Source organism: Pogona vitticeps, chromosome 4 (assembly GCF_051106095.1).
Source record: "Pogona vitticeps strain Pit_001003342236 chromosome 4, PviZW2.1, whole genome shotgun sequence".
NCBI classification, from domain to species: Eukaryota; Metazoa; Chordata; class Lepidosauria; order Squamata; family Agamidae; genus Pogona; species Pogona vitticeps.
In genome coordinates, this window is record NC_135786.1 from 3,687,445 (window position 1) to 3,702,636 (window position 15,192).

Sequence of the window (15,192 nt, forward strand, 5' to 3'; positions counted from 1 at the left end):
GGCTCCCCTTTGAGGATGGTCTTCACTTGGATGCAGGATTGCCTTTGGAAAAGTTGAGGGTTTTTAAAAAATGTTTACAGTACTTTCTTTAAAGTATTCAATTGTATTGAAACTAATTAGCACATGGTTTAATTGGGTTTTTTAATGTTATGTTTTTAATTCTTTTTAATATTCTTTAATAGTCTCAGGTAGCTTTATGGGGAGAAAAGCAATCTATATATAACTAAAACAAACAAATAAAATATAATATAAAATTGCTGGTGGCCTCCACGTTGATGTTTTGGCTTTCTACAAATGGGACAATTGCTACACAACCACAACAAATGGATAGAAGTTTGGCGTCAGAAACAGCCACATTAGAACACCGGTGGGGGCGATACTTGAGCCTTTTAGGACGGGCTCTTAGGAGCCTTCAAGGCAGCTGTTGCCAATCAAAGAAACCTAAGAGAGAAAGAGAGATTACCAAGATCCCTCTTCAGTAGATCTGAAAGGTCCAGCCTGTCGTCAGAGGTATGAATTGGGATAAGGGTTTCCTTTCATCCTTGAAGAGCCTTCATTTATATCCTTTGCTTCTGATCTCTGCCTGCAGGCCCACCCGAACCGTCTCTCTGGCCGGATCAAGTCTCCACCCTGTGGCCGATGGAGAGGCTGCAGCCAGAGGCGGGCTCGCCCAGAAGATGCCAGTGTCTTCTGCCCAGGCTTTGCCTTGCATGCACATGCCGATGAAACCTCATTGCTACATTCCTGAGTTTCCTATGGCTGGCCAGACCCATGTAACAAGTGCACCCTCGGTTCCCCAGAGTGGTGCGAAAACGGCAGCAGGGGCTCAGCTAATGGCAAAAACTTTCCTGCACAAACTCTGTTATGTTCCCAAATTTTTGTTGTTTAGTCATGTCCGACTCTTCGTGACCCCATGGACCAGAGCACACCGGGCCCTCCTGTCTGCCACTGCCTCCTGGAGTTGAGTCAAAGTCATGCTGGTTGCTTCGATGACCCTGTTCATCCATCTCGTCCTCTGGCGTCGCCTTCTCCTCTTGCCCTCACACTTTCCCAACATCAGGGTCTTTTCCAGGGAGTCCTCTCAAACTCAGGGTTGCTTGCCCGTTGGACTGGAACACCTGCCATCCTGACCCTGGGAGAGGCTGACTGAGGCTAACGGCACTCCAAGGCCAACATTTAAAGGGCTGATGGTTCCGCGGCTCTGCTGCAGGGGGCAGGCAGAACTGTTTCTATGCATCTCTGCCAGCCTGCCATTTAGAGAACTGCCCTGGAAGATTCCATCAGAAGACCCCTTGCAAAGCTACAGATGGTCACATATCAAGGGAACTCCTCCACCTGACCCACACTTTAACGGCCCCACTAAGAACCAGGTCCTTCCTCTGCCACTCCTTGACTAGGTTGTGCCGTGGCCTGCCACACATGCCTCTGCATGCAAAAAAAATGGGGCACAGCTGTGTTCCTCATCCATCCACCTGACGAGGACCCTGTGAGGCTCGTGGCAGGTTTCCCCATGCTAGTTTCAGGCATTTTCCATGAAAGAAGGTGGCAACATTTCTCAGACACCCTGCATGATTGCCTGTCTGCTGCTGCAGAGCGTCCCAAGAAGGTAAGGAGCTAAGAGGGGAAGGCAACTCTTGGCGATCCTCCCCCTGGCATAACTGTGTAGCAAAGACAAGGAGCATCCTTTTGATGTGACCTTACAAGGGGCACCGAGCAAGGGAGAAACAGTGCAATCCAACTGTTCTACCATTCCCTGGTCTCACGACAGTGATACGAAACAGAAGCTGGCTTGGTTTAGAGCAGGCTAACTTTAATACAACCCAACCCTAAAAGGTTTTAAAGGGAGGGGAGACCAAGAAGCCACTCCAACAGGTCTTGGCTGGGGGGGGGGGTTTAAAAAATTCTGAACTTGGAACACGGCCGGTTGGAGAGACCTCCACTATTCTTCAGCAAAGCAGGAGGGGACCTGGCCCATCTGAGAGATGACAAGGAGAGAGATGCGTCATGCCAACCACACCTTTATCGGCTACAGAAATGAAGCCTCATCAGTGGGGACATTGAGGACAACCTCCATCTCCGGAGTACATCTGGAAGAGAGAAGGACGGAAGAAAGAAATCAGGGATTTCCAGACCATCACCACACTGTTTTTTTGCACATATTTCACATTTCTCGACTCCCCGCGGATGCATCATGTCTGTTCACTAAGGCTTCTCCCCATCCCTTGCACCTCTTGATGTGGGCCACGGTCCAAAGAAGACCAAAGCCACTATCATGCCAAGGGGACTGGTCGCCAACCAGGGAGTGTACAGCGATGCCTGGAGAAAAGTGGCCCACTCAATTCACTGCCAATGACTAAATGAGTCTCTCTGAGGAAGCGCAGAAGTTGAGGAGGGGCACGGAATTTGGAAGCCAAGAGAGTGGGTGTTTCAAAACAAATTTGCTAAGGAATTATCTGAAATCAGATCAGGGCCCAAAGCAGCTTCCTGGTGATGCACGACAACGGTACTACATGCGATCTCATCTCCAGCCTCCACTCTCTTGGACGTGCCATTATTCATAGACTCACAGGATCAAGACGTTGGAAGGGGCCCCCAAAGGCCATCAAGTCCAACTCCCTGTTCAAGGCAGGAGTCCAAGTCAAAGGACATTAGACAGGGGGTGGTCCATCCCCCATCTTGTCACTGTGTGTTTGGTTTCTTTTCCCTAGGTGCAGTACTTTGCACTTCTCCCTGCTGAATTTCATACTGTTGCTTTCAGCCCAGTGCTCAAGCCTATCTTGATCATTTTGAATTTTGTTTCTGTCTTTCAGGGTATTAGTTATTCTGCCCTGTTTTGTGCCATTCGCAAATAGGATCAGCATTCTCTGCACCCCCTGATCCAGGTCATTAATAAAAATGTTGAAGAGCACCGGACCCAAGACTGAGCCTTGGGGTACCCCACCTGTTACCTTCTCACAGTTTGAGAAGGACCCATTAATCCTCACCCTCTAAGTACAATTCTGTAGCCAATTGTGTATCCACCTGACACTTGATCTATCCAGCCCACATCTAGTTAGCTTGCTTATCAGGATATCATGGGGCACTTTGTCAAAAGCTTTGCTGAGGTCAAGATATACTACTACAGCATTCCCTCTGTCTATCAGGAAGGCGACTTGATCAAAACATGAGATCCAATTAGTCTGGCAGGATTTGTTCTTGACAAATCCATGTTAGCTTCTAGTTACTACTGGCTTGTTTTCTAGGTGCTTGAAGAATGACCACTTTACGATCTGTTCCAGAATTCTGCCTGAGATTGATAGGCTGGCTGGCCTGTAGTTCCCAGGTTCCTCTTTTTTTGCCCTTTTGAAAGATAGGGACAACATCGGCTCTCCTCCCATCCTCTGGCACCTCACCCATTCCCCATGATTTCAAGAAAATAATGGACAGTGGTTCTGAGAGTCCTTCAGCTGGTTCCTTGAATACTCTTGGACACAGTTCATCTGGCCCTCAGGGATTTCCTTAGAATGAAAGCCCCCTTGGGTCTTTTCTCCCTCCCCCCCCGAGCCCGTTTCATTCTCCAGAGTGAACCCTTTTGCTCACATAATGTAAAGCCATGAGGTAAGGGGGAAAAGGACTCCTGGCGCTTGTAAACGCCCCGGCACAGTCAGCAACCCTAGAAGCCTGCCACACACTGCTCAGGAACCTACTTTGGCCTGCGGAGAAGGACATCGGCAAAAATCATATCCCGTGGATCTCCGACGGAGTGCTGCAGCTTTATAATGCTCTTGTGCAAGTCGCCGATTTCTTTCCTCAGCTCATCAATTACCTGAAACAGTGAGGGGAAATTTTAGCAAGCCGGGAGCAAAGCAATTCCATCTGTTGGATTAAGTTCTGACCCCGTAAAAAGACTCAAGAGCAACTCTGAGCACATGCCAGTCCAGCCATTCAACTTCCCTTTGTTCCTCGGAGTGTCCGGCGTTCTTGACTTCAGCCTAGAGCTTCCTCACACATTTGAAGGCCCTGCTTCCACCAGGGGCTTCCCCTCCTCAGCCTCAGCAAGCAAATGTTCACTTTCCCAAATTAGGTTTAGCAGTTCCTGAAAAGGCCAGCTGGGGACCTAGGATATAAAACCTATTCCGGCATTTGGGACAGGGCTAAACTGAGTGTGTGAGTCAAGGGAACAGATTACCCCAGGCTCCCCCCCCACACACCCCTTCATCTTCATGGGGTGTGACAACCTCATTTGGACAGCATGCCCCCTACATGAGCTGCGTCTTCATGGAAAGCCTGGTTCCTTTCAGACATACAGATGGAGGGAGAGGGCTACCCTTTTCCTCCTCCTCCTCCTCCTCGACTTCAGGACAATCCTATCCTCCGCAGGACTACAATTCTCTATAATATGACCTGTCCCCATAGAGTTTAGCACTCAAGCTTTCAGCCATTCATCCAGGCTGGGCATGGGGCATGTTCATCTCAGAAGCCAGGGCCTCTCCACAACTGAAGCCATGCGTGCTCCCACTGGCACCTTGTAGAAGGCACTGACTGGGCTCACTTCCACTGTGAGACCTCCCCCATGGAAGGGGCCAGTGATGGCCCAGGGCCCGGGAGTACAGCATCTAGCTGTCTCTGCCATTTTAACTTCCCTTCCGAGACACGTCTTGCAGCTCTTGCCTCCTTTTGCAATTCTATTTGTCTCTTCAGCTCCAGGTTGTTCCTGTTCATCTGTTCCAGGCCCTCTTGGTACTGCATCAGCTTCTCCTGGACAGAGAAGAAATAACGTCACCCCCTGTGTGGCCCACATGTTCCGAAACACCTTCCCTCCTAAGAACAGCAGCTCACTTAACTTTATTTCTCCAGTTAGCTGGGGTCCAAAACCGCGCTGCTATTTTTTTTTAGGATTTAGTTGAAAATGTAAAGGGCATTTTGTTGAGTAACAAACACAAAACAGAAGTCTGGGAATGCTTAGAGAAGGGAGAAAAGCAGGCCAGGGCAGAGATAAATCTGACAGATCCCATGGATGGAAATTCGAGTCGCAGGACCCGCTGTCAAGTCGGACTTAAGTCACAGCCGTGACTTGACTTGGGTTCTTTTTGGATGAAACCAATGCCGTGGATCCGTTCCAGTCGGGTTTCAGGCTGCACCACGGCCCGGCAATGGCACTGGCCACCCTGTTTGATGAGTTGTTGAGGGAGAACAACAGTGACAAAACATTTCTGTTGGTCCTCCTTAATATCGCAGCGGCTTTCAATACCACTGACTACGGTATCCTCATGGGGAAGCTCTCAGAATTGGGAATTGGTGGCCTGGCACTTGCCTGGCTCCAGTCCTTCTTAGAGGACCGTCCTCAGAGAGTCCAGCTTGGGGAGAGCGTATTGGCCCCATGGAGCCTCAATTGTGGGGTTCCGCGGGGCTCTATGATCTCCCCAATGCTGTTTAATATCTACATGAGGCCACTGGGTGGGGTTATCGGGGGATGTGGAGTTTCGTGCCATCACCCAGCTCTACATCTCCTTTTTACCAACTGCAGGTGATGCCGTTCTGTCCCTTCAGCGCTGCCTGGAGACTGTACTGCAATGGATGCAGGAGAACGGGCTGAGGCTGAACCCGGACAAGACGGAAGTTCTGAGGGTGGGTGGCCCCTCCATTGGTGGTTTGGGAAACTCCCTCTGTTTTTTTTTTGGGGGGGGTGACTCTCACTGCAAAGAGTGAGGTTCGCAGCTTGGCGAAACCCAGGTGGCGTCAGTGGTCCACTCTGCCTATTTCCATCTGTGGCGGATTGCCCAGCTGCATCCCTATCTTGATGTTGGGACACTCATCACTTTGGTCCATGCGCTTGTAATCTCGAGATTAGACTACTGTAATGCGCTCTACGTGGGGCTACTTTTGAGATGGATATGGAAGCTTCAAATGGTGCAGAATGCGGCAGCCAGACTTCTCAGTCGGGTGAGAAAATATCAGCACATTTTCCCCACTCTGGCTGCCTTGCATTGGCTGCTCATTCATTTTCACATTGATTTCAAGGTATTAATTATGACATATAAAGCCCTAAACAGTTTAGGACCTCAAAATCTGGCAGAATGCCTCCTCCCATCTAGATCTACCCGAATCACCTAATCTATTATTTGCCGTCTTGAATTATTTTAATACTGTTGTTTTATGGTACATTGTTTTTACTTTTATGTATTGTTGTTAGCCACCCAGAATAGACTTTGGTAGACGGGTGGGGTACAAACTGAATAAATAAATCCAAACAGCCACTTTTAAGTACTGTACGGTCATCCAGTCCCATCCTGCTAACCTCTGCGACAGCCTGCAAAATGCATTCCTGTTCTTCGCGGGCCTTCGCTGCTAAGCCTTCCAGAAACCGTTTGGACAGATCTTCAATATCTTCCAATTCATCCTTCAAACGGCAGCACAGAAGGATAAGAAAGATTAAACTGGTATCTCCAAACCTTTTACACACTTCCTTGCTTCCAAGCAAGACAGAGGCCTGTAGACGCCCCCTTCTCCCACCTGCTGCTCTTCACTCAGGTTCCGGATGCTGCGCATTAGGGATGCGATCTGGACAGCCTTCACTGGATACTCCTTGTCCATGTAAGTCCGCAGGACATTGAGCTCCTCCTGGACGGCTTGCACTTTGCTCTGCATGCGCTTCGCCTCCAGGTCCAGTTCTTGGGGGAGGGGGGAAGAATAAAAGGGAAGAGGCTAAAATGCAAATTCTACAGGAATGGCCCAGGATCCTACCACGCAAAGAGGGAACTAGCATGGCCCTGTTCTGTGCAGGTACATCTCCATCATATAGAAAGATGGGAAATGTTTCCGTTTTGGCTGCAAACATCCATTCCAGGAGCTGCAGTCCAAAACCAAACCGTTTCTCATGTCTAATTGGCATCTGTGTCTTGTCCTTCTAGTGGCCATGAGCACAAAACCATAAACCTAGTGAATAACACAAGAAAGACACAGAGGCAAACATCAACACGAAAGAACCTTCAAACCAAACACACATGGTTTCCTTTAAAAAAAATCTTCCAGTCACTAACAGAGAAAATGCCACACCAACAAAAGAAACCATTTGCTAGGTGAAGATCCTTCTCCAGCCTTGGGAAGGGGAGATTTTTCAAACTTCAGACATGTCTTTGCCAAAATCCCTTTGCATCTCCTACAGGTTAGAGGGTCTAAAAGCTATTTCCATCGCCTCTTGAGAAAATCTTTCCTTCCATCTTCAGCAAAACCATGCATGCCCAAGACTGGGTACTGGAAAACCAAAGAGCCTGGATCTCTGAGAAATGGGGCAATTTGCACCTTTACAGCGCTATAATACGCAAGTAAGTATTGACATCTGCCCCGATTATATCTGCAGGATATCTGATATCCCATCTTTTCCATAGGCATAAGAACACTGGAAATGGTTTTAGGGTAGGTCAGAAGCCCTGCGTGTCTAACCGAGCGAGGTCTGTTTTGACTAGCATGCTCCTTGGGGTGGTGGTGGGGTTCATCACCTGTTACCATATCATTTCAAATGGGAGTCTTTGCAGATGAAGGAAGTGTTCTGCCTCTTTGCCAAGATCCCTCCCACTAAGGACAAGATTCTCCTTGTTCCCCTGTATTCTACAGAAACATGCTTGGATTGCCAATGCATCGCCTGTTCTCAAGACCACATTCTCAGCCTCGTTTCTACCAGGCACCAGGGGACAAGTGACCCCACCCAGAAGCTCTACTCAAGCTAGCCTTGTTTCTCAAACAGCTTCCCCTAAAGCTTGGCCCCTGTGCGTGAGGCCAAAGGTCTCCGTTGGCTGACCAGCTGTAGGGCAGGCCACGTAGAGCTTACTTCCCATATTCTTCTCCACCATTTTCTCGGAAGCCAGGTATTCTGCTTTTGTGACACCAACTTTGTTCTGATTGGAGTCCTGAAGCGTCGCAATGATTGTCTGTGGAGACAGAAGTCAAAAGGCAAGACCTACTCAGTGCATCCCCGTGCATTTCAAAGACATCCCCTTGCGAGTGGCTCTTGTAGGAAGCCAGGAGGAAAGGAATGAAAAGAGCTGTGCGTGTGTTTGAGCACAACAAGCGACAGAGGCTTGTCCTTCCACATCCCCCCCCCTCTTCTTACAGCCACTTCCTCCAGCGAAGATGGGGAGGAAATCAGTGAACGCAGCCTGTGGAATAAAAGTTTCCAAAGAGTAATAGCCTGATGGGATGATGGAAGAAATGCTGCAGCACAGCTCAGAAAGTGGCAAAAGAGACCCCGGGATGTGGGGACAGAGGGGAGAGAGTGAGGAATCAAAAGGAAGAGGGGTTGGGCCCCTGAGGAGTTTCAAAGCTTGACTACAGAGACCAACAGCTCCAACGGCTTCTCCAGTTCAATCTCTCTTCCCAGGCACTGTACGAAGCTGCATTTGCAAAGCTGCATTTATCGGATCGGAAGAACGAGACAATTGGTCCTTTCCAAAGATGCCGTTGGGTTCAATAATAAGACAACCTAATTTTGGGGTAAACCTGAATAGTTATCACAATATTGCATTGCTGGGCCATTTCATCTATTTTAAACTGTTCCTAATGCGTAAAGTGTTCGAGTTAACATTTTCAGGTTTAATATGTTCGCGAAGGCTTTCACAGCCGGGATCTAATGGTTGTTGCTGTCCTCTGAAGATGCCCATGGCCACAGAGACTGGTGAAACGTTAGGAAAAACAACCTTCAGAACATGGCCAAAGAGCCTGAAAAACCCAGAACAACCATTTTCAGGTTTCCTTGCATGTTTAGAAGCAAGGAGTTGTATTATGCAACAGATAGTATGTACAGTGGTGCCTCGCTTGACGAGGATAATCCGTTCCAGCAAAATCACTGTAGAACAAAATCGTCGTCAAGGGAAAGTAAAAATCCCATTGAAATGCACTGAAAACCGGTTCAATGCGTTCCAATGGGCGAAATACCTCAGCGTCCAGCGAAGATCCTCCATAGAGCGGCCATTTTCCGGTGCCTGTAATACGAGGAATCTATCCTAAAACACAGTGGGGAGCCATTTTGCACAGTGGGTGGCCATTTTGAAGCCCCGACGATCAGCTGTTTTGATCGTCGTTAAGCAAAAAATCGGTTCCCAAAGCAGGGAACCAATCTTCGTAAAGGGGTTTTTCCCTATTAAAACATCATTTTGCGATCGCAAAAGTGATAGCAAAAACTTCATCGTAAAGCGATTTCCTCGTCTAACGAGGTAATCGTCAAGTGGGGCACCACTGTACTAAATACTTTTGCTACTTTGAGATATTTTTGGCCTGAATGTTCCATGGCTTTGCAGCAGATCAGCCAGTGGTAGGGGACAGAGTGTGGAGGATAGTGCAGGCGGGTTGAGACAGAGAAAAGAAAACTCTTTGGAGCTTCCAGGAACTCCTGCATTATTGAAGAGGAGCTGCTATGAATACCAGAAAATTCTCAATCTACGGCTGGTCCTGTTGGAAGCCTAGGGAGCCAGCACCAGACCCCGGATGGACCCACATGTCTTAATATAAAACAGCTTCATACTGTGGGAGAGCCACTTGCTGAAGAGGAGGTCTAAATTTCAGGAGCTACCCTTTCAAAACAGTTCCCCACCAACTACAGCCATATGTGTTTTAATACTGATTTTAGTTACCCTTTCAATAGAATATAACACTTTAATATTTGTATATATTTTTTTAGCTTTTAAATACTGTTTTAGTACCTTGGGGTCCTTTCAGGGAGAAAGGTGGGATAGAAATATTTTAAATAAATAAATATGCCTCTGTCTCATTTCTCAGTGACTGAGCCGTCATTGCAGATTGTGGCTGATGCTGGCAAGGGCTGGGGTGGGACCTGCATGGACTGTGCCATCCAGACGGTGGTCGGACAAGAGCATCCTAGGGAAACAGAGGCCTACTTCCCAGGCTCCCTGCTTGGCATGATAGGACCCAGCCGAGCGGATGGAAAGCTGACATCCAAATGTGCCCACGGCTGATCAGGGAAGAACCTAGAATCTACATCTCTGGGCAAACCAAGCTTTACTTACCCCAAACATGTCATACTGCTGGAGAAGGTCCCTGGCCCGGCTGGCAGTGTCAGCGTCCATCATCTCAATCTTCTCCACAAGCGCCTTGTTCTTCTCCAGAAGCACACTGCAGTGTCGCTTCAGTTCTTCCAGGCTGAACGTCTTGCTCCTGGAAATTTGCTGAAATGTTTTTCAAGGAAGGGGTGACCCGAAGGGCCTGCGTCTCCTCTTCTCTGCTTCTTTTTAGCCCACCCACACACTGAAGGATGCCACAGGATGCCTAGAAATCTCTACCCCCATACTACGTTCCCTGCAAAAGGGGCTTCAATCACCAAAACAGGGGTGTCCCATCACAAAATCCAGAAAGACACCATTGAAACTTTCCACACACAGAGGCAACCAGCCACAGGTGGTTGGTTCACCAGGCCCTTCCTAAACCTGTATCAACAGCACCAGATCCTACAGTTCAAGCTTAGGATAGGACCTTCACGTACCTGCAAGATTTTGATGTTCTCCAGACTCCTCGCCATCTTCATTTCCTTTGTCATGGTTTGTGTCCAGCCAGGTTTCTGTCTCACGGAGGATGTTGTTTTCAGAGTGAAGCCTGGGCCCGTTTTCCCCACTAGAGCAGAACACAACATTATTCCCTTTCGACGTGGCCCCTTTCACAGTCCCTGTGCAAAACAGGGAAGGAAACGGACTAAGAGCTACAAGGATCTCAGGAAAACACGGGACGCTTCCCATACGTGATCGGCTGAATACCCTCCTCCCCAATGGAGAACCCATTTTCTGTATCAGAAAAAGTGGTACAAACGGCAGCTCTTTTGCCGTTAAGAGACGCGCGGTCAGAGAGACGTGTCCTGAATCGTTGCCCACCTGGTCTCTTGTCTTCGGGCGTCCATCTTCCTCCCGTCTTCTTTTCTTCTTTTTTCCTTTCTGGCAACATGACGGGGGGCAAAGCTAACCTTAAGGCTTGTTTCTTGGCCACATTTTTTCTTTGCCACGGACTATAATCCTAAACCCAGGACAAGAAAAAGATGAGCTCACAGAGAGGAAACAGACAATCTACAACGAAACAGACTATTTTTTTCTGTAAATGCACAACAAGTACAGTGGTGCCTCAACTTACGAACGTCTTGACTTGCGACCAATTCGAGTTACCACCAGCTCCGGTTGTAAAATTTTGCTTTGACTTGCAACCGGTGCTTTGAGAGATGACCAGAAATGGGCAATGGTGCTTCGACTTATGACCATTTCGAGTCACGTCCATCTTCTGGAACGGATTATGGTCATAAGTGGAGGCACCACTGTAATGCTTTGAGATACAATCAGCGCCTTGAGATACAGCCAGAAAACAGCCGGAACGGATTGATCGTGTTTCAATGTATTCCTATGGGAAATGGTGCTTTGAGTTACAACCATCATCCCAGAACAAATTAAGTTCGCAACTCAAGGCACCACTCAAGGCATACACTAAGAACAAAATGCCTGTGAGGAGAATGACAAGCCAGGTGCCTTTCCCTTCTGAAAGGAAAGCTTCCTTTGTCCATCTGGAAATTCCTCCAGGCTCTGGAACTCTCTAGTGAGGAAGGCTCGGCTGGAGCCCTCCATGTGGTCTTGCCGCAGGCTGGCCAGGACTCTTTCATTCAACCGGGCCTTTGCCGACTGACCAGCTGCTAAGGATGGGTCTTGTTACCAGCTGGGGGCTGTATTTTGTTTAAGGTTTTGTTTTTAAACTGTAGTATGTTGTAAACTGAGCTATTAATTCGATTCTGTTTTAATAGTGGCTATTGTTTTAACTCTATTCTCTTTTCATTTCCATTTTCTCACATTTATATACTGACCCTTTAGTGCACAGCATTTAATATTACTGTGAGCCACCTTAGGGAGAACAGAATACAAATCCAGGAAATACATCCATAACATCTTTACCAGAACAAAACACAAAGAACACGGGTGGCAGGAGACAATCCACAAAGAAGATGCTGTCGCCACCGCATACACCTCTTTGCTTAGGGCTGCAAAGCCACCTCCCCCCCCCCACTTTTCTGGGACTCACAGGGTTCTTTAAGGTGCTGAGGACACTTCTGGGCAGAATATTCAGGTTTGGATTGCTGGATGACATTTTTTGAGCCAGAAAGAGACACTGCAAAAGAACACATATAAACAACACTCCAATCTCTCCAAGAAAAGGAAAAGACACTGAGGTTCGTGACTGTCTGATAGGGAGATGCAGCATAGCTGAGTTCCTTTGAGAAAGACCCTTGTTTCTTTACGACAGAACATTTCCAGTTCTACATTCTGACGTATTTTAAAACAAGCAGGGACTACAAGGAAGTCTGTCAGGTAAAGCGCAGCCAAGAGGAGATTCAACAAAAGCAACAGAGGTTTGCGGTCCTGTCTCAGCAACCACACAATGCTTAAAAGAGACAGCATGCATCCTCTGTGCCTTCGGCTTCCATGGCTGACATTGTGATGAATAAGCCCCTTAGATTAAGTGTCACAAGCACATAAGCATTGCAAAATTATTTACTAGGGATATGACACATGGAATGAGTTGGGTACCCAAACAAGCAGTACAATCTAAGAAACCAACTCTAAAGCACTGGGCAAAATTCTGTTGGCATAATTGTTGTTGTTGTTTAGTTGTGTCCTACTCTTTGTGACCCCATAGACCAGAGCACGCCAGGCCCTCCTGTCTTCCACTGCCTCACAGAGCTGGGTCAAATTCATGTTGGTCACTTTGGTGACATTGTCCATCCGTCTCGTCCTCTGTCGTCCCCTTCCCCTCTTGCCTTCACACTTTCCCAACATCAGGGGCTTTTCCAGGGCATAATTACACTGGCACAAACTGGATCTGGGTGCTGTCTTTGACATCCTACCTCAGTCTAGCCTTTCCGAAGCACGGTCCTGGAAATGTTCTGAAGCATGACAGCATGAGTCCAAAACAAAGCCTGGAGCAGTTACTGCTTGGACTAAACCCCTCTGAATGGCCTCCCCCACAGCCACCATGGCCCCTCAGCCCCCAATTAGAAATGTTTCCAAGCCCTGGTTCAAAATTGGGTGTCTGGCGGCTGATAAACCATGGATCTCCCGAGACCAGCTTGGTGCCACCCCAATTTATAGACTAATATTCTGGTGCAGTGCTTCCCAACCTTGGGTAATCCAAGGTGTTCTTGGACTGCAATTCCCAGAAGCCCCGGCCAATGCAGCTGGTGGTGAAGTCTTCTAGGAATTGCAGTCCAAGAAAAATTGAGTGGCCTATGGTTGGGAACCACACCAGAGCACTCTGATGATTCATGATTCATTTATATCTTGTTACAGCTCGAAACTCGGGGTCCTCCCTATGTGTTGGCTTCCATCTCCTGCCATTCCTCAGCCAGCAGTGGGCTCACCACCCCCATTGGTAGTCCAATCATCTATAGGGCACCAGGTTTAAGGAGCCTAGCACAGAAGTCAATATTAGTATGCCTTCTTGCTCACGCGAGTCTAGCATTGTTAGCTTACCGAGGACTCTCTAGAGCCGGGGTGGGGAGCTTTGGGCTCACTAGGTTTCCTGGGTTCAATTCCCAGCAGCCCCCAGCCAATGCAGCCAATCAAAAGGGATTAGGGCAGCCAGAGTCCAACCCCCCCCCCCGGGGAAGGTGCAAGCACCCCTTCTTGATGGAGAGGCTTGCTAGCCATCTGCTTCAGCTCAGTTTCTTCAGCCACAGTTATTACCCCGGCTTTTGCACCACCAGCATTAGCCCCTTTCAATGTGCCAGATTTTAGCATCTGCCACCAAATAACTGCTGGTTATTTGCTCCTTTCTCAGGCCTCTTCTGCTAACTGCCCACCCGATCACCCCTTTCAAAGGTAAAGTTTCGCTTTGACCGTGAAGTCCAGCCGTGCCCGCCTCTAGGGACCGGTCCTCATCCCTGTTTTTGTAAGCCGGAGCCCACTTTGTCTGTAGACACTTTCTGTGGTCACGTGGCTGGCATGACTAGACATCCAACGCCGTTGCCTTCCCACCGAGGTGGCACCTGTTCGGCTACTCACGGTGGCAATGTTTTTGAACGGCTAGGTTGGCAGGAGCTGGGAGAAGCGACGGGAGCTCGCCCCGTCGTGTGGATTCGAACCGCCGACCTTCCGAACAACAAGCCCGGCGGCTCAGTGGGTTAACCTCCCAGCTCCTGCCAACCTAGCCGTTCAGAAACATTGCCGCTGCGAGTAGACCACACCATCTGGATCCTTCCTTGCCTCCTTTACCTTCTCTGTTTTTCTATTCTGGGATTCCTGTGGCTTCTTGACCCAAGAAAACAAGGTCAACCCCCCCAGCCCACCCCTCCCTGAGGAGCCAGGAACCCTGTCCATCCTCCCCAAGCACCCTGCCCTGACCCAGTTGACAGAGGGCACCACGCAGAAAGGCAGAGGCAGGGGGGGGGGCAGGCAGAAATAAGCCAACTGTTGCCCCCCCCCAGCACACACACACACATTTCTACAGTCCAGCCCTTGTCCTTCGGGGCTCCCCAACCTCTTGCCTTCTAAACACCTTGGGGGAGGCAGTCCCCCTCCTCCTGCTGCCCCCCCTTCCTTACTGCGGGGAAAAAGGGGACCAAAGGCCCAGCATGTGGTTTCCCAACAAGAGAGCCCCCTCCGGGTGGGGGGGAAGGGGAGGCCCACGAGCAGGCCTTGGGCCAAAAGCCCTTTCCCCCTGCCACTTGTCTTCTCTTCCCCCCCACCCGGGCAGGTAGCCTACCCCTGACCGTAGAGGTTCTACTTGCGGGCCCACCGGCCGCCCTTCTGTTCCTCCGCGGGTCTTTTATCCTCCCTCGCGAAGTTCAGCCCCGGCCCCTCGTCCGCCTCCCCGCCGCCCTCTTTCCTCCCCGTCCCCGCGTCTCCTAGCAACCCGGGAAGCGTCGGAGCCTCCGGTTCCCATGGCGACTAGCGGACCTACGGAAGCCGAGCGGCGTCGCGGGCGGAGCTTCGCCTCCGGGGCCCGGCCTCAGGGACCGTCTACAAAGTGCTTCACTCTGTGGCAAACATCGGCGGGCCCGGCGCGGCCTTCTCCCCGCCTGGCGCTACCGGACGCCTTTCCCACCGACACCCCGCTTCTTCCTCCCTTTCTTCGGGTCTCCTTCTCCCCGCCCCCACGGCTAAGAAAAACACGACGGCCCCTTTAATATCAAATATAATAATTAATACACAATCCCTTGAGAGGAGGTGGGCGGGGGGA

At 49.4% G+C, this 15,192-nt stretch overlaps 1 protein-coding gene across 5 annotated transcripts; it reads right to left on the bottom strand.

Moving 5' to 3' along the window:
- Positions 1–1,789: 1,789 nt before the first annotated feature.
- On the bottom strand, positions 1,790–15,134 carry C4H20orf96 (chromosome 4 C20orf96 homolog). 5 transcript variants are annotated; one of them, XM_078392268.1, is made up of 11 exons: positions 14,914–15,134; positions 12,037–12,123; positions 10,854–10,992; positions 10,472–10,599; positions 9,999–10,157; positions 7,808–7,907; positions 6,493–6,650; positions 6,278–6,379; positions 4,651–4,737; positions 3,687–3,805; positions 1,790–2,087 (listed from the first exon to the last, which is right to left on the bottom strand). In XM_078392268.1, exons 2-11 carry the CDS (start codon positions 12,100–12,102, stop codon positions 2,027–2,029), a joined length of 1,119 nt encoding a protein of 372 aa, XP_078248394.1. In that variant the 5' UTR covers positions 12,103–12,123; positions 14,914–15,134; the 3' UTR covers positions 1,790–2,026. The 5 variants fall into 5 exon arrangements, with proteins under 5 accessions (XP_078248394.1, XP_078248393.1, XP_078248392.1 ...); XM_078392267.1 differs by having other exon boundaries at positions 14,910–15,134; XM_078392266.1 differs by lacking the exon at positions 14,914–15,134 and adding an exon at positions 14,716–14,892.
- Positions 15,135–15,192: the final 58 nt, after the last annotated feature.

Bases quoted from the DNA above. Each gene is read 5' to 3' on its own strand.
- C4H20orf96 (XM_078392268.1), bottom strand. From the start codon at position 12,102: ATGTCATCCAGCAATCCAAACCTGAATATTCTGCCCAGAAGTGTCCTC. The intron at 6,651-7,807 runs GTAAGCTCTACG...CCCTCCCCCAAG, and splicing joins GGTGGAGAAGAATATGGGAA to AACTGGACCTGGAGGCGAAG. The intron at 6,380-6,492 runs GTGGGAGAAGGG...TGCCGTTTGAAG, and splicing joins ACCTGAGTGAAGAGCAGCAG to GATGAATTGGAAGATATTGA.